Source organism: Ciconia boyciana, chromosome 8, assembly GCF_034638445.1.
Source record: "Ciconia boyciana chromosome 8, ASM3463844v1, whole genome shotgun sequence".
NCBI classification, from domain to species: domain Eukaryota; kingdom Metazoa; phylum Chordata; class Aves; order Ciconiiformes; family Ciconiidae; genus Ciconia; species Ciconia boyciana.
Window position 1 is genome coordinate 48535579 of NC_132941.1, and position 25471 is coordinate 48561049.

Sequence of the window (25471 nt, forward strand, 5' to 3'; positions counted from 1 at the left end):
CTCTGTAGTCTGCATATAAACAACTAAAACCTACAGTTATAAATTGTATAGGATTGACATTTTTTTCAGTAGGAAGTTATACAGAATTTAGTACTTACTTGAAATACAAAGCCAAGTCAGTTGCTATTATTGCAACTTCAAACAAGTGTAGAACAGTTTCAAACTGGCGCTTATTTAGGTTCTGGAAGATGTTTAAACTCTGCAAGATGGAAAGTTTACAAATTCAATTCCTTTTATAACACTGTCTTTGGTTTGTACTATACAGGTTGTCTCAGAACAGTATAACAAAATTGGCCAACTACAGTCCCTAAATTAAAATAATGCTACAAATGAAAAGTTATTCAGTTGTCAAAGATGGCCCTTATTCGTGGCTAATAAATGGCTAAATAACTGTGTAAATGGTAGGTGGATCTAAGATGTTGCCCCCAGAGGCTGCACAATAACTAAATCCACAGTGACTCAAACAGTTGCAAGCCCTGCTATTGCCATATTTAAATTAAAACCAAAGAAAACCACCTGTATTGCACATAATTAGTAAAGAAATGGCAGTTCTTCATAATTTCTTTACAGTTCACATTCCATAAACCTAATTTTCCTAGACTTTTTAAAGCTTCAGAGTAGACACCTTTTCCTCCTGTTAACCTGGGTCAGCACAATTGCCTGCAGTGCTGTCAGGGACCTGCTATAGTAAGTGTAATGGCCTTTTCCTCAGGCAAAGGGAATGAGAGCATCACCCTCAGCATTTTTGTAAGTGTCCTGTTTTTCCTTCCTTCTTTAACCGAGGGGACAATACCTGTGAGAGGACGGGGCACAGTGATGCCACTCTTGAGAGCCTGCAGAGGTCCTGACAACTGCTCCAGCAAAGAGCAGGGGTTAGTCCCTGGCATCTCACATTCGAAAAAGTACATCACCATCAATAAAGGTAAAGGTGGTTTCTGGTTTTTTTTAAATCATAAATCTTCTGGGTTTTTTATGATCATTGTGCTACTGGTTAGTGTAAGGATTTATTCTGTGGCCTCACAAGGTCAGGGAATTGCACCACCACAGGGATTAGAAAATGAAAAATGAGGGTGTAAGTGGGTGCCCGCCACGCTGCTGCAACCAAGGGGGATGGAAGGGACACGTGCGTTCAAGCCTTGCCTGTTAAATGTCTTATTTCCCTGCAAAATATATAGTAAAGAGTTGTAAATAGTCTCCTCCCTTGTAGCCAGGACAGAGCCGCGCACCACTGAGGGAAGGATGGCCGATCACCGCCAGAGGAGTAGGGCCCCACAGGGCAGAGGCCCTGGCAGGCTGCACTGCTGCCATTTTGTTGAGCCTGAGGAGACCGTGGTGGGGAGCCTCACCTCCATGGCTGCTGGGGAAGGGCAGCTGAGGGCATCTGCCTAATTCAGGGAAGATCAGTAATGGGAGCTGCAGCAGAGCCTCATGATACCGCCTTCTCTGTATTAGCAAGGTAATGTGTGTGTGCGGTCTGGCCTGGGAGTAAGCGGGACCCTCCATAAACAGCTCGATCCCTTTGCTCCTCAGCTGCCAGAGCCAGCAGCCGAACTCAGACCTCCTGAACCAGGGGTGGCAGTTTAACTACAACATTTTGTATGTATATATTGTATTTTCTGCTTTGGTTTCAACATCAGCTGTTTTGTGAAAGTGGAAAAAACCTAAGGAGTTTCAGTGAGGCCCAGAGGAGAAGCTTTTTTGTCTTGAGTGAGTCTATTTCTGGTGGAATTACTGATGTTTCTCTAAAAGTGGCCAATGCATAAGAATTTGGCTTAAACTTCTGAATTTTAGCATAATTTCTTAATCTGGACCTAAAGGAATGAATGAGACATGGTGAAATTTGGAACATCGTAATTTAATTGGATCTTTTGCGTTGATCAGTGTGAGCAGAAGGTTCATGCAGACGTACCTCATCTTGCAGTAGGGTTTTACTGTACTCTAGGTGATGCCTTTCTAAAATGGAAGAGCCATGAAGTTTTGCCAGCGGAGCAGCTGACCTGTTGAAAAAGAAGCAATTCTTAATATTTTTGATTCAGGATTCAGATTTTTAGGATTAAAATGCCTCTGATTTGCATGTTCAATAGTTTACTCTATATATCTTAACCATTGGTATGATGCAGAGCAAAAAAAAAACTTGCTTGCCTTCACTCTTGTGACTGAATAATGATGACAGTTGGAGAGCACTGGGTGTTCAGTGCCCACTAAAGTCAAAGGCATGGTTACATGCCTCAAAACTCAAAAACTGTGTTTTTTAAAACGTGCTTCTATTTTGTCTTGCATGTTCAGTTTTGCTGTTTGTTTAATCTACACATCTTCTGTGTACCTTAAAAATAGCCTTTATGCATCTTTTAGTATTTATTGTGTGGCACGGCTTTTGAACTCTTGTCTGTCTGTAATGACTGTGGGCCATGTCCCCTGTGATTCTAACTTACTGTAAGTAAGTTAAATCTGAAGTAACAGTATAATGGAGTGTAATTCCTCTAATGCCCTTGGGCTCCTCCCCTCCCCCAAAATCACCACTTTATGGACTGCGCAAGTCCTGACAGCTCAGGTGTGTTCTGTCTTACCACAGAGCCCAAAGCATTTCTCTGACATTGGGCTAAGCTTCAAGCAGAGGAAATTCTGCATCAGACTAGGGTAGCGGGAAGAAGGGATAAGTGCCCTATCTACATAGGCTCCAGGTGGTTCTGCATGTTTGGAAGTATATTTTCCTCCTTTCTTCCTTTGGCCAATAACTCCGTTCCTCAGATAACCCAAGGCGGATTGCTACATGCTACCTGTATTTTCTGACTTGTGATTAGGACTGTTGTGGTAAAGCCTGATAACTTTTATAAATAGCTTTACTGCATATGACCTCACGTAGAGGGCTTTCAGCTAGGGAAGACCATAGTAGGAAGATTTAAAACCTCCCTTAAACTTATTTGGATGAGAGGCAATCCGTTGAATAAGAATCAGCGTCTGTCATTCTCTCTCTCCTACGTCACCTGGAGAATCCCTGAGAATAATCAGAAAATCCCTTCGCGTCGCTGCTCCAGCATGCAGGCTAAAACGCCTCTCGTGGGAGAAGTGTGTCCAGGGTCAGAGGAGGAGCCTGAATCATTCTGGAGATTCAGTTGGTGGGAAACTGTACTCAGAAAATTATGGTTATAATCTTCTGGCACATGTGACATTCTGAGAAGCCTGTGTTCTCTGGCTAGTACATAGAACAGCCCTAACAGATCATGTAAAAGACTAAATGGTAGATTGTTCACTCTTCAGAAGAGTGGGTCTCACCATGATATGTAATGTTGTAATAAAAAGGTAAGTTTAAAACAAAATTAATTAATATTGTTTTATAACAAGCATCCACTAATTAATATTGTTTCATAACAAACAAGGGAAAAATCACAAAGAAATCCTTTACAATATTTTCTCAGAACAAAAAGGAGCATGAATTGCAAAGCTTAACCTCATGATGTGTAACTTACTGCCATGTGGACCTAGTGGCAGAACACAAGCTCTTTAGCTCAGAATCCTGTATAACATGAGGAGATTACACCTCAGGAACGGACCTACATCAGTCAGTAAACTGAGGGGCAGGGAGAACAACTGAGCTAGTTGAATCAGACAGTAGAAATCAGAGAAAAACAATGCATCTTAAATCCTGTCTCCCTCTAAACTGGCTCTTGTCTATGCCTTATTCTGAATCCGTCTCCAGAAAAGTGCTTATGCCCTGTCTTGAAAAAAAGTAATCCAGTTAGGGATTTTAATTTACTGTTCTCATTTCTTTGTGGCCTCATGTGCATGAGGCTCTGCTACAGTTCAAGCATTGCAAGAGCTTAGTCTCTCTTAAAAATGAATTGCAGCTCCAGGAGATCCTTCTAAGATTCTGCTTTTGCATATTGTCTTTGTGTTTCAGCTGTCATGACAAATGCTCTGAGGCAGAAATCTTCTGTAGGATAAATGTTCATTCATGCCAGATGAATATGGAATATATACCTTATATTTTTGCAAGTTTTGACATGTTTTTTTCATTTGCCACTAAAAACACTACTTATCCATATATTTGAGCGTTTGTACTTACTTCATCTGATACAAGTTATTGGTCCCTCTGTGATCAATGTCATGGCAGAAAGCAGCAGCAACCATGGCAAAGGCTTCTAGATCAGTATAGTATTTCTTTATTTTGCCTGTCTGTAAAAGAAAACAGACAATTGTGAGTGTGTACCTTCCTGAATTTTCCAGTTGGAAATTAAAGGAAAACTAAATAATGAATGTAAGGTTAATATTAGCAATGTTACCATCAGCAAAGTAAACATTGTTTGTCCCACATTGAATCCATGTCGCCAATTATGGTAAGTGATATCTCGATAACCCTTCCTGACTGTGTACATCCATCTTGTAAGGACCTATTACGAACAAAAGTGATTAAGACTGTGCTGTTAATTGAAACAAAATGATGAAATTCCTATAAAATTACTGGAACAATGTGCAAGTTCTATGAAAATAATTGCTTTTCAGTGAATTAAACATGGAAACAGCAAATTGTGCTTATGTAAATGTATGTTGATTTAATTCCTTCCATAGCTCACAAATTTCGGGATTAGTTTTAAGTCTTTATGACAAAGATGCAAAGGTTTAATTAAGAATGGAAGATTGTTATCCATACCACTAATACTTTAGTATTGCCTACTTCTGTATTAAAGTACCTACAGTCAGCTATTTTTCTTCTATCTTAAAATAAATGTAAATAGGACAAAATAAATCAGACCTCAGCTGGGACTTTGAACTTTTCAACAACATTTATCTCAAAGAACAGTCGTATTCCACAAGTTATCAGGCCATGCTCTGTAACGGGAAAGTCACTGAAGCGGAATTCATACAGTTCTAAATCTTTTGGATCAGGTAATTCTTCTTTCTGTTAGGAAAAGTCAAAAACACAAGGGTTTTTCTGGCAAGAACAAAGTTGGAAAAACTTTTTTATTTTCTTTTCTGACTTCAGTAGAAACACTGCCTAAGGACAGTATGCTTACTATATCTTCAAAGGCCTCAGGTTTCAGTACAAACTAATGTGTATTGATATGAAACACAGTCGTGATACTGCTGGCTTTCTTCTCAAAGTTGATAGGTAAAAGTCTTGGCCAGGCGGTGTTTCTTCCTACTCTGAATTACAACACAATCTGTTGTGACCATCTCAACATTTCCTTAGTTCAGAAATCTCAGGCCTTGGAATTTCTACTTCCTGGTATAAAATCCTATGATTCTCCCACTTTTAGCCTGGTCTCAAGGCTGCAGTTCCTCTTTTTCACAACCAAAATTATTCTTGTTAAGTGTTGTTCTTCCTTTGTGGATCTTATGAATAGTGAAGAATATAGTGACCAAAACCAACCTGTCTAGAACAAAACATTTGTTACTTTTACATAGAATAAAGTATAACAGCAACATTTTTTTTAATAACAGAAGGCTTGCTTGCATGCCTACCTACCCATAGCCTTGTCTTCTCTTCGAGACACTATAGGCAAGCAAAGATTCCTGTACATTTTTTAACCTCTGGAGTGCTGGTGGTTTGTTTCTGCTCCACAACCAACTCTCAAAATTAGTCTGTCTTACCCTGTCTCCTTTGACAGTCTCTCTTTGTCTGTGATAGCCTATATACACTTAATAGACAAACCTGGAAGGTTGATTTGGCGCATGGGAAGTGGACTGGAAAATCCTACAAGATCAGATGTAAAAAGTCACAAATCTTATTTGTGTTCTCATTTGTCTTCTTGCAGTAGATTCTTGACTGCTTGGCTCTTGAATGATCTCAGTATATGCATAAAGTAAAAATTGTTACAATGCTTAAATGTACAAAGCATATAGTATTCATGGTTACTATGGCTTACTTCAAACCCCTTAGAGTCATTTATTTTCTAGTGCTGTAGTTGGTGGTGATTCTATCCTAGTCATTGCCTTTCTGTAGTTTACAACAGTCTATTCTGAATAATCTTGACCACTGATGAAAATGAGGGATCATTCCAGAAGTAGTGGACTGTATAAGTGCATAATCTTTTCCCCATGTACCAAATTTCATTAGAAGCTGTCTGGATGCCATTCAGGGATTTTTCTTTCTCTGAAGGGCAGATACTGAGCTTAGGCCAGCTCTTCCTTTTATTGAAGAACCTCTATAAAACATATACTAACTTCTAAACTGCAGAGGATATGAAAGTTAAGAAGCCTGTATTAAATTTAAATTGCCTATTTTGTATACATTATATACATTCACATTGAATATCGTAACTGGTAATAGTGATATTAGTGAACTGTTCTATAACACTTTTCATCTGTATAGCCCAAAGCCTAGGGAGAGCGGTATTATATTTCAAGGGATGTGCCCCAATCCAAACAAGAATTAATTCAGGGAAGTCTGATGCAACACAAAAAATAGATTATATGATCACAATTACTCCCTTCCTCCATAGTAGTCTATAAATGATCTCCATTTTACAGATAAGGAAAAAAGATGACTGAATGTATGCATATATTTCAACAAATAAGGCTGAACATCCATGCAAAGGTATTTCCTTCTCCCTGGGATTTACCTTTATACCTACTCTGATCTGAGGTCAAGGACAAGGAAACCTGGAGCAGTGGTGTTTTAAGACCCATTACTTTGTGAATCATCAGATCTAGAAACACCTGCTTTATCCCATTAGCTATCTGGGATTCCAGGTCTTATAATAGGATAAAGCATTTGCATGTAGCCTTGGCAGTGCAGAGGATATTAGACCTTTGAATTTGTGACTCCACAATGTTGAGAGAGCTCATTTTAATTGCTTTTTGGAGATTTAAAAATTCATACCAGTATTATGTTTTTACATTTGGAGCCTGTACCATAATAATCACTTGTTGCTCTACCAGTAGAGAGATTTTATAATGTTTATCTATTAATTTTTGCAATTCTTCATGCAGCTAAATTAAATTTACTTTAAAATGTATGTGAAGCTACACATGGTCTGTTGATGTTTTTTGGTTTCACCACTTGTAAGCTGTGTGAGCATCTGGTTTGTGGGAGCCAGTAAAACCTTTACACCATTGCATTCTGGCATGCACATGTACATAACTAAAAATAGTTTAATGAGATCTTTTCCCTATGGCTATGTCTACATTAGCAAATGTAGTGTAATAGGAGAAAATATGTGAAGTGGTTGGTACTGGAATTCAACAGATTTGTGTGTATTTGACCTTTTTTCTTCAGCCTAGCTCTGTTTTGATCCACTAACAGCGGGAGTTCATTCAGTGTTTTCCTGAAGCACATCTTTGAGTTTTGTTTGTTTCAGATAAACCAGTGCATGTGCTCCAGGACTGCTCCACAAGAAAAAACAAAGTGCACTAAGTGAGCACAAACAGGAGTTTTCCTCCAAAAAGGCGATCCCTTTCTAGATTGAAATACTAAGGCAGCCAGAGGACTGCACAATCTGGAAAAGAAAGTGACTCATTTTTATTTTAGCAGTAGAAGAGTTTTAACTGATTAGGTCAAATCTGTTTTGTCACTGTGAAGTCACTGATCACTGTCTATGGACTTCTCTGCCTAAGGTAATGCAGGAAAATTAATATGAAAGTAGGTTAGTTCCACCGGACACGCCTACATGTGCTCTTTTACTCAGAATGAAAGTAACCTTACATGAATGTCCCTTCTTTTATTTTCAAAATTAAATAAATTCAGTTATAGGTGTAACACTGTCCCCATGGATATTTAAAGAAGTTAAACACTTTAAATGTTAATTCATATAAACATTTCTATATAACTCTGACTATCCAAGTCTGTTGACATATATTTAGGACAGAATGTTTCCCTGTAGGTAACAGTGGGGTCTGCATGTAGAAGAACCAAAGAGATTGAAGATGTATTATTAAATCCACTCCATCTAGCTTGTGGAATTGATAGCTAAAATCAATTGTATTAATCAGGATTTGGCTATACACAACTTCTGTAATGAGGACACATTACTATCGGAGATAAACACGCTACCAGAATTTTCATTTTAATGACTTACCAAAATCCTGATAAGATCCTTTTGATCACATTCTTCTATACTGTTTACATTTAATTTCTCCTTGTATTTCTAAAAATGGAAATGAGTAAGAAATTCAGTTTTTGTGTAGCAAATTTCCTACTTTAATTTTGTGACTGTGGACAGAAACTTACCAGTATAGATTCAACTTCAGAAGGGGTGGCCTTTGTCTGGTACATAAGCATTTCCTGAGCAATGTCTTTTCTGTTTTCAAGCTTGTTCATTTTCTCATAAGTGTCAGTATTTAAAACAGACCACCCCAGGAACTGTGTGAGAGTCTGGAACAAAGCGAAGCGAAGTGGAGATGACACCATGACAATAAAATTAAACTGACAATTTGAACTTACTTTTCTTAAACTCCAGTTTCTGGTAGTGCCCTTTGAAAAGTAATGTGTAACTCTACTTGTTAGAGGCCTTTACCTTCTGTCAACAGGTTCTGTTAGCACCTCATGGCTTTTAATGACATTGTTTGTCTCATCCTAGTAATTAAGGGCCCATATTCCCATTTCGTATACAGAACCTTGAGGCTTATGAAGCTTAAGTTAGCTGGGTGGACTTGGATACACTGTGTAGCATCTTATCTTGCCCAAGTACATGTGATCATGAACGCTCTGGGAACTCCCATGATCACAGGCATGATAGCCATTGGCAAGCAGCACGCCATACCTGCTTACCTACTGCTAATTAGGAGATGCTGACCATCACTAAAAAGTCAAATGATTAAAAATAAAATTATATCTGACTTTCGTTCATTATTGGAATGTAAATGATCTTTCATAAATTTTCAGGTTTATAAAGGGAAATACAATTTCTGATTCTTAAGAAACTGTATAGTGAAGAAGATAGACATTTGAGTAGATGTTAATATAGCCTATTTGAAAATTTTTAGACATTTTAAAATGACTTTTTACAATAATATTTTTATTAACATCATATGGCTCCTTAAAGCCTCTAATCCTATTAAGCTTACTTCAATGATCTGTTCATCATATTCGTCAAAAGGTTTTCCATCTTTCCTATTGTAAAATGTTGCAACTCCCACAATTTCTTCTTTTTTGTTGACAATAGGCAATGACAGGACATTTTTGATAACCCATCCAGTCTCATCCACTGGTCCTTTCTGTAGAAAAGCCAAAGAACAGGAAATGTTGTATATTTCTTTGAAAGCAGCAATACAGTTATTGATATAGGAATGTAACACTAAGACCTGTGCATCAAAAACAAAGGAGAAATTATTTATGTAATCAACTGTATAACTAATTGGTGGAAAGCATTAGCATATTTTTCTACAATATCCATAATTATTAACATTACTGGAATTACCTGAAATGTGAAATATTCATCTGCTGGTGCATTCATCATGTTACAAATCTGCAGCATAAAGAAAAGGAGACATTGTTTAAATGGAATATAATGTGCACCAAGACTTGGCCTGATATTTTAAAAAGGCATCTTTATTTTCTAAGCTAACAACAGTGAGCACCCTAGCTAGCTACAGAAATTAAAACTGTTCTTATTAAATTAGATGCGGTTATTCTAACAGACGTCATTCTGGAGTGCTTGTAGCAAAGTCCCTCATGTATGATGTCTTGCAGTGCATAAGCATAATGGTTAAGAAAATAACTTCCAGTTTAAAATGGCATGAGGGTTTATAGAAAGAAATAACTGAGTACCAAGGGCTCTGTCCTTACTGCTATTAAAAATGCCATTGGATTACTAATAACTGTCATACATCACAACTTTGAATTATGTATATTGTCTATGCAAGAAGAGTTAAGAAAAAAAAGAAAATTTAAAAACTGTGTATACAATGATTTTCTTACTTTGACATTTTGTTGTGAGACTTAGCACACCTGGAAAGTGACATCAGATGCACATGTTATTCCTCTGATGTCACCACAGTCAGAGGGAAATTTTCCTGATGTTTTGGCTGTTTGTGCTGAGGGCTTGTCTCCATCCAGACTACTGATTCACATGATTTCACTGGGAACCAATGACAATGGAAGCAGCACGGTATTTTTGTGGAGGTTTTTGGTCATGGGGAGGTTTGGGGTTTTTTTTTGTTCAATCAGAAGAACTGCATGAACTAAAACTTTTAGTTTTTATTTTTGCTATGAACTTACAAATCCATTTTCAGCAACATATGTTGGCAATCCACTGACAAGACACCAGTGATCTGCTGGAGGTGACCTTTAGAGAAAGAATGAAATTAAATGATTTCTACAATACAGACATGTTATTATTCTATCCCAGCAATATATCTAATTACCACACATTCGCAGGCTGCCAATGAATACTCACGGAATTACTTTGATTTCTTCTTTTCCATGTAAAATATAGTCAATAATCTTATAAAAGTTGACTTCCTAAATAAAAAGAGAAAAACATGTAGGTGACCTGTACAGCCTCAAATTTAAGATTAAAATTAAGGTTAAAATTAAGATTCATAAAAAGAAAAATTAACATCCTCACTCGTCCATCAGGTGTCTTAGGGCCTTTGTAGGGCTCTGCCTCCCCCAGTCGGATTGGCCACTCATCATAGAACTCCTGAGAAAATGATACACAGGTTTTAGCAAAAGGAAAACAAAAAAATCAGTTCTGTATTCATAGATAACATGACATCTGTGGATAGCAATTTTATTTTTCCTTCTACATAGCTGTTCTATGGTCACATTTCAGACAATATTAAGAAAATATTGTTAAATATATTCCAGGCAAGAAATGCTTGCCGGTAAATTGCAGGCTAATCTGAAGCTTATCCCTGGATGGTTGTACAGCTTATTTGTTGTTTTAAAAGGCAGGTATTTATAAAGTAATAATCAGACCTGCACTTCTCTCTTCTACCCTTTCTCACATGGAATTATTGATATGAAAAATAATTTCAGAATTAGCCTTTATGTTTATCGTGATTGTATCCTTTGCCATGCTTATATTTTGCATGTAATTTTTGTAACATGGATAGATTTTATATAAATTATCCCAAAGGGTTAGAAAGCATGGTAACGTTGTGTCTTGGGGAGACACGCACTAGAAATATGCAGAATAAATGAATTATTAGAAGGATGGATTTTATAACTTAAAGTTAGGAGTAGCACATTTCTAGCAAGTAGGCAAAATGATTGTTACCTTCTCTTTCGTCATGTCCAGCAGACCAACAGAGTATCTTTCACAATTCAAATACATTCGAATAGTATACAGTGCTTTGTGAAACTGCCGTTCTATATCTGTTAGCTCTTCAAATACTTTGTTGGCAGACCACAAAAGCATCTATTTACAACAAAAGAGAAAGAGTGTAAATGTTCACAACAGTAAGAAAACATAAACATATGAATCCTAGGCATTCCAGAATAAAATAATAGGGTGCCTTACTATTATCAAATAAAAAAATTAAATAGATGCTATCCTTACTTCAATAAGTTTGCAAGAATATAAAATAGTGGGAATAATAATGGTTTCACACAAAAATGAAGTATTAGCATTAACGAATTCTTCTATACCTGACTTCTTCGGGATTCAATATTGTAGAGGTATGTTGTATGATGATTTCTTAGGACAAAAGATATAAAATTGAGGTATTTTTTAAAGACCTAAAAATGACAAAGAGCAAAAATAAGACAAAAGTATCAAATCAAGAGGTAGATTCACTCAAACTACTTGTTGAACTAACAACTGTACTGTTGTGTGACATTTGAGGTTATTACCTCTTCATCCTCTTTTGAGAACTCAGTGGCATTTAATTTGTTGAGTGCCATCACAACAGCAAGCACCTCTTTACCCTGCATAACTGGGGTTGCCAACATATTGATTGTTGTATAACCAGTTTTTTTGTCCAGAAAGTCAGAAAAATGGTTGTTCTGAAAGAAAAGAAAAAAAAAAACCACACACAAATGAAACACATAACAATTAGTTACCACGCCAAGAGCAAATTATCATTTCATTTGATAATTTATGTTTGCAATACTGTGAGCACAGTTTCACGCTGCAGTAGGTTTATATTCGCAAAAAAAATTATCATTATTTAACCCAGTCTTGCAGAGTTATATGTACAAGCTTGACTTAGGCATTGGTTACGAATATAGCTTCTGAAATCAAGTTCTGTGCAGGTTTTTATTAGAATGATGAGGAATTTGAGGAATTAAAAACATGGGAAAATCTAGAATAAAGGAGAGAGTAATATGACTTTCTGGCTACCTGAGAGTTTAATACATATGGCTTGCATGTAAGAGAATTACTTCATAGCTATGTTAATATTTATTATTATTTAATTATTTCTGTAGATAACATTCATTATAATGTCCCATTACACAATGTTTAAAACTACTGTCTGTTCTGAATGTATATGGCTAAAAATGCTTCTGGCAGAGAGGCATCCCCAGCAGGTACGCATCTGGCTGAGCCGTTTCTTACTCCTTCCTGTCTGACAGACTCCCATTCCTGCTGCTCCCAGCCCAACATGCTTTTCTGGTGAATGATGGGGTGTAGGACCAGGGGGATCAGGACGCAGAGCTGCTTTTGTTGGATGTGTGATCCCGTGGGAATGAGACCACGTGACTAATGAATGAGCTACAACTAAGTACCCCACCAATTTCATTCTTGAAACTGAGTGCTGAGGAGGGTTTAGTAAAAGCTTTTCTTTTCATTCTTCTATGTAAAAAATACTGGGAAGCTAGTTCATGTTTCATGGAAAACTGTTTCATTTCCTCATATCAAAGAAATTCTTGGTGTTTTCTTTGAAATGCCTTAGTGTTCTCTTTAAAAAAGGGATTTGAAATTTGTCAGGGAAATCTGTTTGTCAAGGGTTGTTTTGTTTTGTGATCTTCTTATGATAATACATCTAAATGAGCTGAGTTATGAGTTGGGGGATTGCAATCTGTGAATATGTGCATACTGAGAAGGGACATGGTTCTACTAAGCAGCTAAAATAGCCAGACTCTGTCTTCATGAGCCTTTTCCATCCCCTCGCATCTGCCACTTCTGACAAGTCACTGCTCAAACTTCTTCTTCAGAGCAATGAGCACTCAAGTCCTGGTCTACAGTCAATGGCAGATTCTCCCTGAATTTCCTTTAACAGGTCTGCTTCTGATTTCTCAAGGTGATGAGCAGTTGGTGTTAAATGAGAATGTCAAGAGGTGGCAAGCAGCCTGGTAACCAGGGAAGGTCAGACTACATTATAACACCATGGATAGGAACGGCAGCTGGCCAGAGAGAGGCCAAAGGAGTCCTGTTTTAAGGACATCCACCCGGAACCAAGGTTCCCAAACCTTACCAATCCCCTGCTGTTAGAAAGTATTTGTGAACCCACTTATAAAGTGACTGACTTGTTAGTGCATGTCTACCCACAGAGCTGATACATATTGCTGCTATTAATTACTGCATTAGCTTAGGCAGCCAAGATCTGCATGGGGAATCTCAAGGTCTCCTCCTTGCTGATGGGCTGGAGAATGTTGCAGGATGTATAATGGAATTTCTGCTTTCATAAATTATACACAAAGTTACTTAGACAAGCAAGCAAGCAAACAAACAAACAAACATTTTCTGGGTTGTAAAATCAAGCATGAAAAGGCTAGGAAAGGCTAGAACTAAAATTGTTTGTCTACTATTTGGATCTTTCCTCTTAATTTATTTTTTCCCCTCTTCCCTCTTTAGCAATTGTTTCAGGTATGTGTTGAATTTATAGCATATACAACCCTGAGAAGGTAGACTGGATTTTATTATGTGTTCAAAATGTTAGGGGTTTTTTTTTCTTCAGTTCTTCATAGTCTTTAGACAGCCCATCTTTTACATTGGCATTTTAGATTTCCTTCTAGGACTGCGTTTCTGTGAAAGAATTAAATGTGTGGAAGTAACTCTGAAATGTCTTTTCTATATTTACCAACTGGGCTCTCTTACAGAGAATTGATTCTCTTAAGGACAGCCTGTGTCATCACCATAAATCCCCTTGAGAAGAATATAAGTAACCAATATGTTTTTTCTCTAGTTCAGTGTATCAGGCTGTATTTGGGTCCCTGGAAAGTGTAGCCAGTTCCAAATATATTGTCCAGGTGAAGAGGGGATGTTTTCTCTATTTCTGTCAAACTTTCTCCAAGTTGTTGTTTTCTGTTTTTCTCAGAGAAAGGTATCTCACTTAACAGACATCCAGGGAAAATGTCAGTCAATCTGTCTCTTTTATGTAAGAATCAAATACTGTCCTGCAGTCTTCTAAAGGAGTATGTTATTGCATGGAAATAACTTGATTTTCTCTGAGATGTATTACCGACGGACACAACCATTCTGGGCTTGGGTGTGTTTTTGGGCTTCAGTAACAATTTCTGAATCTCTGACTGTTTTAGCCATTCAAAATAAAGTAAATCAGATAGAGAATTTGACCCTGTTTTGTAGTCCCTCCACCTCACCAAGAGCATCTAGCATAATGGCGAGGCCCAAGTTCCTGGTTTTAGAGTGCTGTATGCTGCTGTGAGGGAATAAATATTATTTCAGACACTCATAGATTTCTGAATACTTAAAAGGGACCTGTATACACCAAGTGAGCTGAATCAGCAGGACACAGCTGCTGAGTCTTAATTTGTTTAATAACTCCAGACTGAAGGTACAAGCAGTGGTGTTCAGAAGTGTTCCATAGAAGCACTTTGGTCATACAATTTTTGCAGAGGTTAGGAAAATTTTAAAGAATGCAAGTTTGTGTTAATAAACAAGAAGTTCAGTAACCACAAACCATCCTGAATTGTGCCTGGATAGTGCAATGCAGAAAGATATAAATACCTCGTAAAACATTGGCAGCATTCCCACAGCATATATAAAGACTCCCATCACACATTATTTGCATATACAAGCAAAAATTTGTGCTTAGATTTAGGCTTTTCATTATTTAATATTTTGCATATAATTGCTAGGAGTTTTGAAGCCTTTATTTCCAATCAAGGTTTTAAAATATTTTCTCCTGAGAACATAAGCTGCTTTTGTTTTCAAAGAAAATCACTTTTCACAATGTCTGGAAAATCACGTTCATAGATAAATAAGCCAGAAATGTGCTTTGCAGTACCAGAGCCAGAAGAGCATCTTAGTGCTCCTATGAATATATGAGTGTGGACACTTAGTCTATTTGAGCCTGATCTTATGAATCCAACCATCTTTCAGAGCAATGTTGTGAACTTTCAGCTCTCAGTTGAATCATAAAATAGGTTTTTAAAAAAAATGAGGGAAAGGCAATCTGTTGATAACTCCCTAACTGTAGTACATTTGCAAGCATTTTCTACTAGCTCCAGTTAAAGCTAAGATACCTAGCCATTTACTGTACAATGATCAGTTCTGTAGATATATCCTAAGATGTGTAACATGTCCTGGATTTGCACTAAGCTAGCACCAGCATACAGGAGTGGAATATCAGGACGCCTCTTTGTGTTCATCTTTCTGTTATGGGTGATAGAAGGCAACTGGAGAGGGGTTTGGCAGGCTACTATGGATCTAGCCTACACACTTGAAATTAGTAGCTAATTCATGTTTCTTGATTCTCTAAGCCATGATACCAGTTTTATCTCACTGTAACTTACCAACACTAATATACATTATTATCATAAACCTATTACCAATGAAATATCAATATAATGCCCTATGTTTAGATCATTTGGCCTCCACTTTTCAGTTCCTTTAAGTTTTATAAGCCTAATTTCCATCTCATAGCTACCAGTGGAATTTACTAAATCAGAAGTCACTGTTGTGAAAACAGTGTGATTACACCTCTGTGAAAGGGCAAAATAATGCCATTCATTCTAAAAATAATCTTTATTTTCCTCATATGGCAGTTACAGATAAACTTGCTTACTGAGACTATACCACATCTGATTCTGAATTGTAGCTAAACAACTGTAAGTTCATGTCTGTAATAAGGTAAAATAAATATAAATGAGAAAAACTCACTCCCCTGGGAACCACAGGCATTTTGAGAAGAAAGTTAATTTTTAAAAACTGTATGAGCAGATAATACTTTATGATTATGTAGCTTGTTTTTTAAAAAAAATCAGTGTTACTTTATTGTTTCTGAAAAGTTGTTATTGATGGCAGTTATTCCTTCCTGCCCAGAAGGAACCATCTTGTGTCTCTCATTTCATGGCTCTGCCTGCAGATCTTGTTTTCTTTCTTGGGAGTGATATGTTCTTCTATGTTTTCTTTTACCAGTTTTTAAAGACCTAATTTCTTTCATGATGAATTCTCCTTCATTGGCAGGTTTTAGATATCCCACAATTCTTTAAGTAAACTATGAAAAAGAGCTCTGCAAAAATTTCTAACCTTTCATAGGCTTTATTCTATGCCAAGCTTGAAGATGATGAAGACCATCATTCTAATGTTCATTGAACCATCCTACAGTATTTAGTAAAGGAAGTACACCTCCCAGTCTTAGGATATTTTAGGATTTGCTACACTGTGCTCCAGAACAGCGACCTAAGCCTTGAGCATTTCTGATTGGCTTAACGACAAAATGCAGCCTGAGGCAAGTGAGTTTGACACTATTGGAAACTCCAGGTCAAAGTCTGCAGTGTAAATTATTTGTTGAGTGTACATTTGATCAGAAAATGCAAAAACTATTGTGAGTAATGAGATAGTGTAACCCTTGTTAATTTGGTTTCCGTTGCACATGCAAAAGTATGTAATTTATACAAATGCAGGAAAGACAGAGAAATGGAGAAGTGTGAAAAGCAACTCAAAACAAAAGTGTAAGGGAACAAGAATCCCTCTTCCCTGTTCAGCTAGTCAGGCTGAAAATTCACTGCTCTGGTTGATTTGAGGTAATAGGAACAGCAGCTCAAAGTTGTTAGTACCAAGGCTTCTCAACATCTCCAGTATACTTGCTTATTCCCAATTGCTTTTAATTTGGCACACCATCAGCATTTTCATTACACATGTGGTTTGAAATGTTAGGAAATGAGACTTTCCCATAAACCTTTGCTTCCTTCGCTGGGGGTCTTGCTAGGAAGCAGCATGATGTTGTTTTGTTCATGTCCCACAGATGACACTTACACCTTGGTTTTCATATCACCATCACCATTACTCCCATTCAAAAAACTCTTACTGTTCCTTCCTTCTTGTGTTGACTCCAAGTGACGTGTTACTATCTGCTGTGCAGCCTACCTCTCCATTTTGAGTTTGGCGCAGTGCATCAAATATCACAGCTGAGAAATGGTAAGAATTAATCCTGCAGATGAGGTGGTAGTGCCAAGAGAGCAGATGCCTATTTCTTCACCTCTTTCCTCTTACAAAGCACAGAGGAAGAATGGCTTTCTGGGACCCCCTGCAGTTATAACTACTTTGCTCGTGTAGGGCTGGAGGTTCTGGGTTGGATAGATGAGCTCAGAGTGGTTAAAAAACATCATCCTTTGGATGTCTGATGACCAGGGGTGGGTTTGGATCACTACTGGAACAGGAACCACAGGAACCTGTGACATCAGGAGCTGGTGTCACACTCTCATCATTATCACACATTTATTTCCACCATCTTTACATGTTTCTGTTTTTCTTTCTGGTAGCCCTGCAGTATTTTCTCCTCTTCCTGATATTTTGTTCTCCCACTGTTTGTCTTGCATTGGCTCAGATTTCTCAAACAAAATTTTTACCATTGAGTAGGTGGTATTGGTGTGCTATATTATTTCATCTCTTATTTCTGCTTATCCTAATTTCAACTCGCAAATGTTTTTGTTTCATAATGATATAATTGAAAATTTAAAGTACCTACCATCAGCTACAAAAATGTCATCAGTCTGATTCAAAACCAACACCAATTAGCTAAATGAGTTGGCCATTCATTAGGCCACACTCAAAAAATCATGTATTGTCAGGGATATAAAACAACTACATTTTGACATGTAACTTACTAGCATTACAGAAAAAATTGACTTTGCTACCTTCAAGATCACTAGAGTTTTGAAACTGAATCAAGTAGAAATTAATATATATTTAACACCATTTAATGTCACTGAAATATCTGCTTGTTATTTGCCATATGTAGTGGCTATTTTGCAACTTTTTGAAATTGAATCTGTATTATATTGCTTTAAGTATTTTTTTCACATAAAACAAGAAAATTAGGCTAAAAGGGAGCTTTTAATTTTAATTTTTTATGTTAATTATTTCTTCAATTTTGGGAGCTTTCCTCTTTTAACACGAGTTAATTCAAGGAAAGAATTAAAGGTTTGGGTTTTTCTTCTGGAAGGCACAATAGAAATTTGTTCCTGTGTTAAAATATTTTCTTGTAAGTTGACTGAATCTTTGTCTTTATAACAGATTGGAACACATTTACATTTTTCCAGTTAATATTTACTATATAGAGTGTGAGTTTATGACAATCTGTTTTTTATTATCAAGATGGTAAGATAAAATGGAGGAGCAGACATTAACATTTACAACGCAAGTTCTTCCCAGGTAAAAGGCTACCTCTCCATCTTTTCCCCATTTTTAGTTTATCTTGGAATTGTTCCTTTCAATTCTCATTACTTTCCAGACATTCAGGAAGGCAGTACTTCTGTAGTATTGTGTATCTTTGCTCTCATTTCTTCTCATCTTAACAACTCTGAGTTTGTTTCTCAAGAACTTCCCTCTAATATTACTTTAACAATCTTCCTCTGGCCTTTGAAGCTTTTTTTAACATACTCTGCCTTGTCAATACATTGGATATTTGTGTTTCTTCTCCAAGATCACTTTGTGAGGTGACTAGCAGAACGTGAGTTGAGAACTCAGACATCTTATTAGCAAGTGACTGCCCCGCTACCAGCTCCACCACAAAGTGACCCCATTCTTTCCATTTTCAGGGCAACCAGTTGTGCCATTGACCATCTGGCTCTCTCCCATGCTTTCCCACTGCTTCATATTTTTGACATGGATGTGCCTGATTCCAGCAATTGGATTCCAGCAATTCTTGCCCTAGGAGGAAGTCTAACACCAATGCCTGGTCCCAGGACCACTGCTGTGTGTTACCAGAGCAACTGTTTACACACAGCAGCTGGACAACAGTTTGGTGTCCAGGTCTCCTCACTGCCACGTGGGAGTTTGAACCACTGAACTGCAAAACCATGCTTCCCTTTGCTCTTTTCTCTCCCCTCTTCAAATAATCTTTAATTTATTTTACAATTTGGTGTAGATTCAAGAAGAGGGATGGAGTGTCTCTTCTTCCTCAGTCCAGGCTCAGGCAGCCTGGAGTCTGGGGACCAGCACATTCCCATAAATCTGAAACTCCTCTCACTTCAGACAGGCCTGGAATTAAAGTCTCTCCCACCCTTGCATTAGAGAGAAGTAGAGCTCCCAGAAAAGAAAGACTCCTGCAAACTGAAGCTGGCTCGGTTTACAAAGGGATGATACAAGTGCTTGCAACTTGAAGATGTATTTAAGTTGTTTTGTATGATAGGTTTCCAGTGGTTAAATTAGGTGCCACAACAATCACTGCTCTGGCTGCTTAATCTGAGTTGGAAGCACCAGAATCTCTCCATGCTCTGTTGTTTCTTCACTTCACTGGGGGTTGTGGATTCCAGTGCAGGACCCCTAAAAATGAGGGCTTGTTATTTCAGCATCAGAACATTTAAGTCTCTTTATGGATCTAATCCAAAAGACTTCACTTCTTTTGAAGAATTTTTTCACCATTTATATAATTTTATACTCTACTATAACCATGAATATTATTTCTTGAGTTTCCAGTCCTCAGTTAAATCTTTGTCTTCAAATATCTCTGAATTAAAATGAATAATGCAATAATTTAAATACATGATGGATTAAAACAAATATATATATAGTCTTTATTATTGGTTCTTACAGGCTGAGAATGTGAGATTTTGATTCCCCAGAAGACATGCTCCTTGTTTAACTATTTCTTAGTTCTTAGTTTTATTTGGAAATAGTGCCTTAGCAAAAGATGTAAGGTAATTGTACTCTTCTTTATCGTGTTGTCCGTGTTATCAGTTAATATTTAAAGAATACTAATGGACATGGCAAATTTTATGCAGTCTATTTACTTTGGAATATTTGAGTCGCATCCTCTGACAGACCCTGGGAATAATATGAGGCAAATTATTAGGGTAGTGGTCCTGCCTGGCCTGCTATTTCTCACTACTGTTAAATCCTGGATTAAACACTATTAGCTCTCCCAGTCAACAGGTCCATAATCTTGTGGGGGGAGACTGTTCTGGCTACTAAGTTAATTATGGAAGGTCTGTATCTTTTCCTCTGCTTTTCTTTTCTGAAGCATTAGTCAGGATGAGGAGCTTCCTCACTTTTATTGGTACCTTTCCAGGTTGAAAAAGGAGATAATCCCTAAAGAACTGGCTACCAGGCACTAAAAGTGGAGTTTTATGTTTTTTCAATGATTTATTGCTGTTGCGATCTTTCATTACATTCACTCGCGTTATAAAGGGGTAGTGACTGAAGCATGAAAGTGTCTCGCTATGGGTTTGTCAATGTTGTCATGTACTTAAGACTTAAAAAACACTATGCTGTTTGGATATGGATTGTGTCAACAATAGGAAGTGGCTAGACATGACATCCTTAAAGTACTACAGACATCTAGAATTATTCATTTTGCATTTTGTATTCTGACAAGGCAGTAGGGGCAAAAGTCCTCTCTGGCTTAACTCTGCTTGTCATTTTTTGCTCAGGATTTGGGTAGCAGACAATCTAGTTTGACTGAAGTGCATACAAAGTGATCTGAAAAATAATCTTCCTTTCAGAAACATGATAAAGACTTCAGTGGCTGCCTATTTAGGCTGCCATGGACTAATTATATTCCTTAAATGTTACCGACTAAAGCTGCAGTTCTGGGTTCCTTACGGAGATAAAGATTCTGGTGACGCCAGTGGGAGCTTTGCGTCTGTGAGGAGTGTGGATTTGGACACCTGACTTTTTTTACAAATAGAATGGAAATGGTGACAATTTTGAGACCTTCAGGGTTGTTTTTAAATAACAAATCTTGGTCCCAGAGAAGTCTCTGGGAGTTTTGCAATTAACTTATAAAATGCCAACGTTTTTATGACATTTAGTTACCAAATGTGGATTAATGGCACCATGGTTTAACTGTATTTTTAAGTGTGGGCCTAATGGCATAGACCTCAGTAATCCTAAGAGAGTAAATGGATGCCTAAGTAAAAATTACCTTAGAACGACTGAGTAACAGCTGGACCGATATTCAGCCAACATGAATTAATTTATGAGTGTAAAATGTATACCTAGCAGGATTAGATGGACAGAAAGGTTCTCTTATTTAAGCATATTCAAATTACATTTGTCACAAAATTTTGAACAAATCCTATTGCAAATGCATAAATATTTGGGCAGCCCTGCTCTGGGCACCTCTCACATAATGATATTAAGGAGCAGTACAGTGTCTGATAGAAGGCATATCTTTCTTGATCCTCCTGATCTTTTATCATGTAATCATCCTTATGAATTTAGAAGGATTATCCTCCAATTTCCCCATGTGGTGGTAAGAGGCAGTAAATCAGGTGCTTCTTGTCAGACCAGCAGCCATTGAAGAAAGCATCTTGGTGGTCAGTTAAAAATCAACTGATTTTTTTTCTCAAATCAGTCATTATTCTGTTTGCTCCCATGATTCCTACTTACATCTGAGGTAGTTTACTATATATTGGAATGTTCTTTTCACATATACATACATTTTCATTTGTTTCTGAGCTTTAAAAGTAGTCCTTTATTTCTTTATGCTTGCCAACTTTTAACATGATAAAATACATTACTTTTTGTTTACATCCTGGAAAACACAGATAATTGTAGTGTATAAAGATTTTTATTATTACATTGAGCTTAGGACACTGAGGTGGTTTCCATCTCTAAAATGGCCCAGAATTTTAAATGAACTATACAGGAAATACTGAGAAGCCAGACTGTCATCTTGTATAATTATCTTCACACCATTTGATTATGCTGAGCTTTTTCACATAAGACTAAAAAGAGATGAAGATGTCACCATTTGATAATATAAGGTTAGCTATTTTTAAAGAAATCTACAAAGCACATTTATGTTTCCCCATGTATTTCAGAGCAGTTTCTAAAGCAGTTCTCATTCATGCATGTTTAATTTCTGTAAGGTCACTCATCATTTTAATTAACATTTGACTCATAATTTTGATTAACGTTTGTAATAACCTTTATCAGCACCATAACTAAAGAAGGTGATTCTGTGCAAATTCAACAGGAACTCTGAAAATGTCAGAGCAGCTCTGACTCATTAATCTTCTTCTATAGATGGTTCTGAACAAAAGCCCTGGATCTGGACATACTCAAAATTTGGAGCCAATTTAAATTCAAAGACAGACTTGAAGCTGAACATATATGTTGACATCATCTTCATCTGGCTTCATTCACCTACTTATAAGGAAGCATCCTCATTACAAAAGCTGCAAATTAATTGTATTCAGAGGTTTGTGTATGGCAGCACGGAATGGTAAGGGAGAACACTTGCAACCCTATACTGGAAAACAGAATAGGAGCCTGCCTTGTTCAACAGAAACACAAGTACTTATTGGTCTCTATTAATCTAATATTCTCTTCCCTTATTACAGTAAATTACATTACAACTATTGTGCAAGAATACTGGAAGTACCTCACTAGGCTACATGATGTGGTTCTACTGGATTTTAAGCTAACTCTGCTGCTGCTTTTCTCATGCTTTTGGTCTGGATTTCTGTCTCTGGGATGTTTTTGAGGAATGACCCTGTACCACAAGCTCTGTGCAGGAAGCTGAGTAAGCAAATGCACAGAAACCCATTCCTCAAGAGAAGTCACTTACCTTTTTCACATCGGGTATATTAAAAAACTTCTTGGTATGAGCAACCCATCCTGCTATCCCGATGTCCAGAGGAAAAACAGTCTCATTGTCTGGATTCACCAAATTCTCCTCAAAGCTGGAAGTTGGAGTGACATTGAGAAGCCTGGTGGCTACCTCTGGAATACCATTTCGGGAACGGCAAATAAACATACTACAGCGATCAGCTGCCAGCAGCTGTGCCAGCCTCTGCAGGGTCTTGTGCACTACCTTTTCCATAGTGCCTCCTTCATCCTGGATTTCTGTTAGCAGCTCAAAAAGTATGTCACACTCCTCCAGACGGGACATGTCTTTGAAGCTGACTCCTTCCTTCACATCTCCAGGGCTGACTTTAAAGATACTTCCCAGCACTTCTGCCCTCATTTTTCGGTCAAAATACTCCTTGGCAAACTGGGGGTTGTTCTCCAAGTATTTTTCAATGGCATCTTTATTTACCTCACCCATTTTTGCTGGATTGTTCTTAGCACTTCTTTCAGAACTGCATCACCATCAAAGCAGGAGTGGTAGCAAGAAGTCCTAACTTAACACTAGTAAGAAAATGGTACTTTGTACATATTGTATAGCTCACAGGCATAGTACATTCACCTTCCTCTGTGGCTTCCAAGCCTTCTGAAACTCTTGAGATAAGACAGAAGGCACTGGCTTAGCATCTTCTTAGTGTGAGATCTTGGAGACTGCTAATTAAAGAGATGTCAGGACACTAAACCCCTGAGCATTCTTAGCTCATAAATCCTAAGGGGATCATTTTAGCATTTTAAACTAACCAATTAATTCTTAGACCTTATAAAATTGTCTATTGTGTAGATATGTACGCCTGTATGTTGTCTCCTTCATTCACAGTATGTATATTGTACTATACACACAAAAGTTTCCACTGAAACTTAATATGAGGAATTCCACTTAGATACTTAGCCCGCATTATACACGTGCACAGACATACACACGTGTATTTGTGAGAGGTACCTAAGGGGAGGAAAACAGAATGTTACAGAGAAAATTTTTAAATTGCAAAATTTATTTTTCCTTGAAATAGTCAGTAGATGATCGAAATTGGATTACTGAAAGTAAATAATTATGAAGCTATACATGCATAAAATGGGTGAAATCCTGAAGACGTTACAAAAGTCTGAGCTTGCTCTAGTGATTTACCCAGGTGAAGATGGAGTAAAAGAATTAGAATTTGACTCAGTACAGCCAGATATGACTTATATATAACATTTTTCAAAAATAGATAGTCTAAAGGAAAGAGTAAAATCAGAAAATGGCTTGAATTCAAATTGAGTTCAGGAGGCAGTAAAATTTTTACTCTATAAGCACAAGTAACCTTACAGGGTCCTGCAAGTAATGTAGTTTCTTCTATGCCTTCTTCAGAAAAAGTGGGAGATCTCTGCTCTCTTAAATAGCAGAAAAATGGTAATAACTGACAGATAGTGGGCAAAGAGGGAATCTTGAGTCTGGTTGTAGCTTTATAACATGGTTGAAGTTTCCTACCATCGGAAGTTCAGCATTACTCACATGAATGGAAAAGGAATGATGAAAACTGTGTTGAATTTTAGGAGCAAACACCCCAGGGCTATGTGAGTGAGAAGGCTGAGTTTAAGTTGAGTGCCAACTATGACAGCAAATTATCTGTGTTCAGTGAAACAGATCTGAATTTCAGCGCAGTAGGAGGGCTGCAATACAATTCATCTTATTTCTACTTGTGTCATCCACATTGATCAGAGAGCAGAAAGAGATTCTTGGTGTAAGGAAAATAGACCATATACCCTTCGGCAATTCTTAATTTGAAAAGAGTAATTGTCAAAGTACAACTTTATCTGTCTGCCAGAGGCCACAGTGTGTCAACATCCATTTTTATCAACAGATCTAAGAGAATCAACATGGGCAACTGACACTGATCCTCTCATGCACAAAGAACAGGTCAGTGATTGGTCTGTAATGGCAGCTAACTCAGTACATTAGTTTTCCCTCTGACTGTGATTTGAAATGCTGTGCAAAAACACCAATTTTTGCCAGATGGCAGTTGCCATAAAGATTTAAAAATGCATATGAAAATCAGCACAGTATGGACACATTCTGTGGTTCCTTTACTCTGGCTGGGTTACTTGCCCCTAGCAGCCTGGGGGGCAGCGTAGGACCCTCACTGGTGGGTGTATGAGGTTGCAGCATCTTCGTTACAGGTGTGAACTGGTGATACTGACTTTGTGGCAGGACTGTGCAACTGCAGCACAGCAAGATGTTCTCACCATTGTACGCATGCACGGGTCACAAGAAAACAGCAGAAGAAATGTACTTATATCTTAGTCTTCAAATAGTTTTTTTCATAATTTGATCAATACATATAAAAGCAATAGAGACTTGAAAATAATTTTATATGTATTTACACAAAGAGTTAAATTATTTCTCTTCATCTGTCATCTTCCTAATTTGTAGCTCAATTGTTGGTGTGTTAACATTTTGTAAGCTAACAATTTTATTATCGTGTTTGACCATTTTTTTCAATATGCAGTACCACCTAAAATGCTTATCATGGTTCCACCAAATCTCCTTCATGCCCAGCTGTTTTTACACATGATAAATTGCACTATTTGTACTTTGAGATAACAAATAAAGATCATATTTTAATTAG

General features: G+C 37.3%; 1 protein-coding gene across 1 annotated transcript in view; it reads right to left on the reverse strand.

Annotated features, from left to right (window-relative positions):
• The window catches only part of PDE6C (phosphodiesterase 6C), a 30211-nt gene extending 6925 nt beyond the window's left edge, over nt 1-23286 (reverse strand). The window contains exons 1-16 of the mRNA XM_072869647.1: nt 22807-23286; nt 11735-11887; nt 11531-11620; nt 11160-11300; nt 10506-10580; nt 10335-10399; nt 10157-10223; nt 9357-9404; nt 9004-9153; nt 8168-8311; nt 8016-8084; nt 4751-4897; nt 4281-4388; nt 4064-4173; nt 1910-1997; nt 99-199 (exon numbers count right to left, since the gene is read on the reverse strand). Of these exons, the coding sequence (XP_072725748.1) occupies nt 99-199; nt 1910-1997; nt 4064-4173; nt 4281-4388; nt 4751-4897; nt 8016-8084; nt 8168-8311; nt 9004-9153; nt 9357-9404; nt 10157-10223; nt 10335-10399; nt 10506-10580; nt 11160-11300; nt 11531-11620; nt 11735-11887; nt 22807-23286 (2036 nt within the window). The remainder of the gene's footprint in view (nt 1-98; nt 200-1909; nt 1998-4063; nt 4174-4280; nt 4389-4750; nt 4898-8015; nt 8085-8167; nt 8312-9003; nt 9154-9356; nt 9405-10156; nt 10224-10334; nt 10400-10505; nt 10581-11159; nt 11301-11530; nt 11621-11734; nt 11888-22806) is intronic.
• Nucleotides 23287-25471: the final 2185 nt, after the last annotated feature.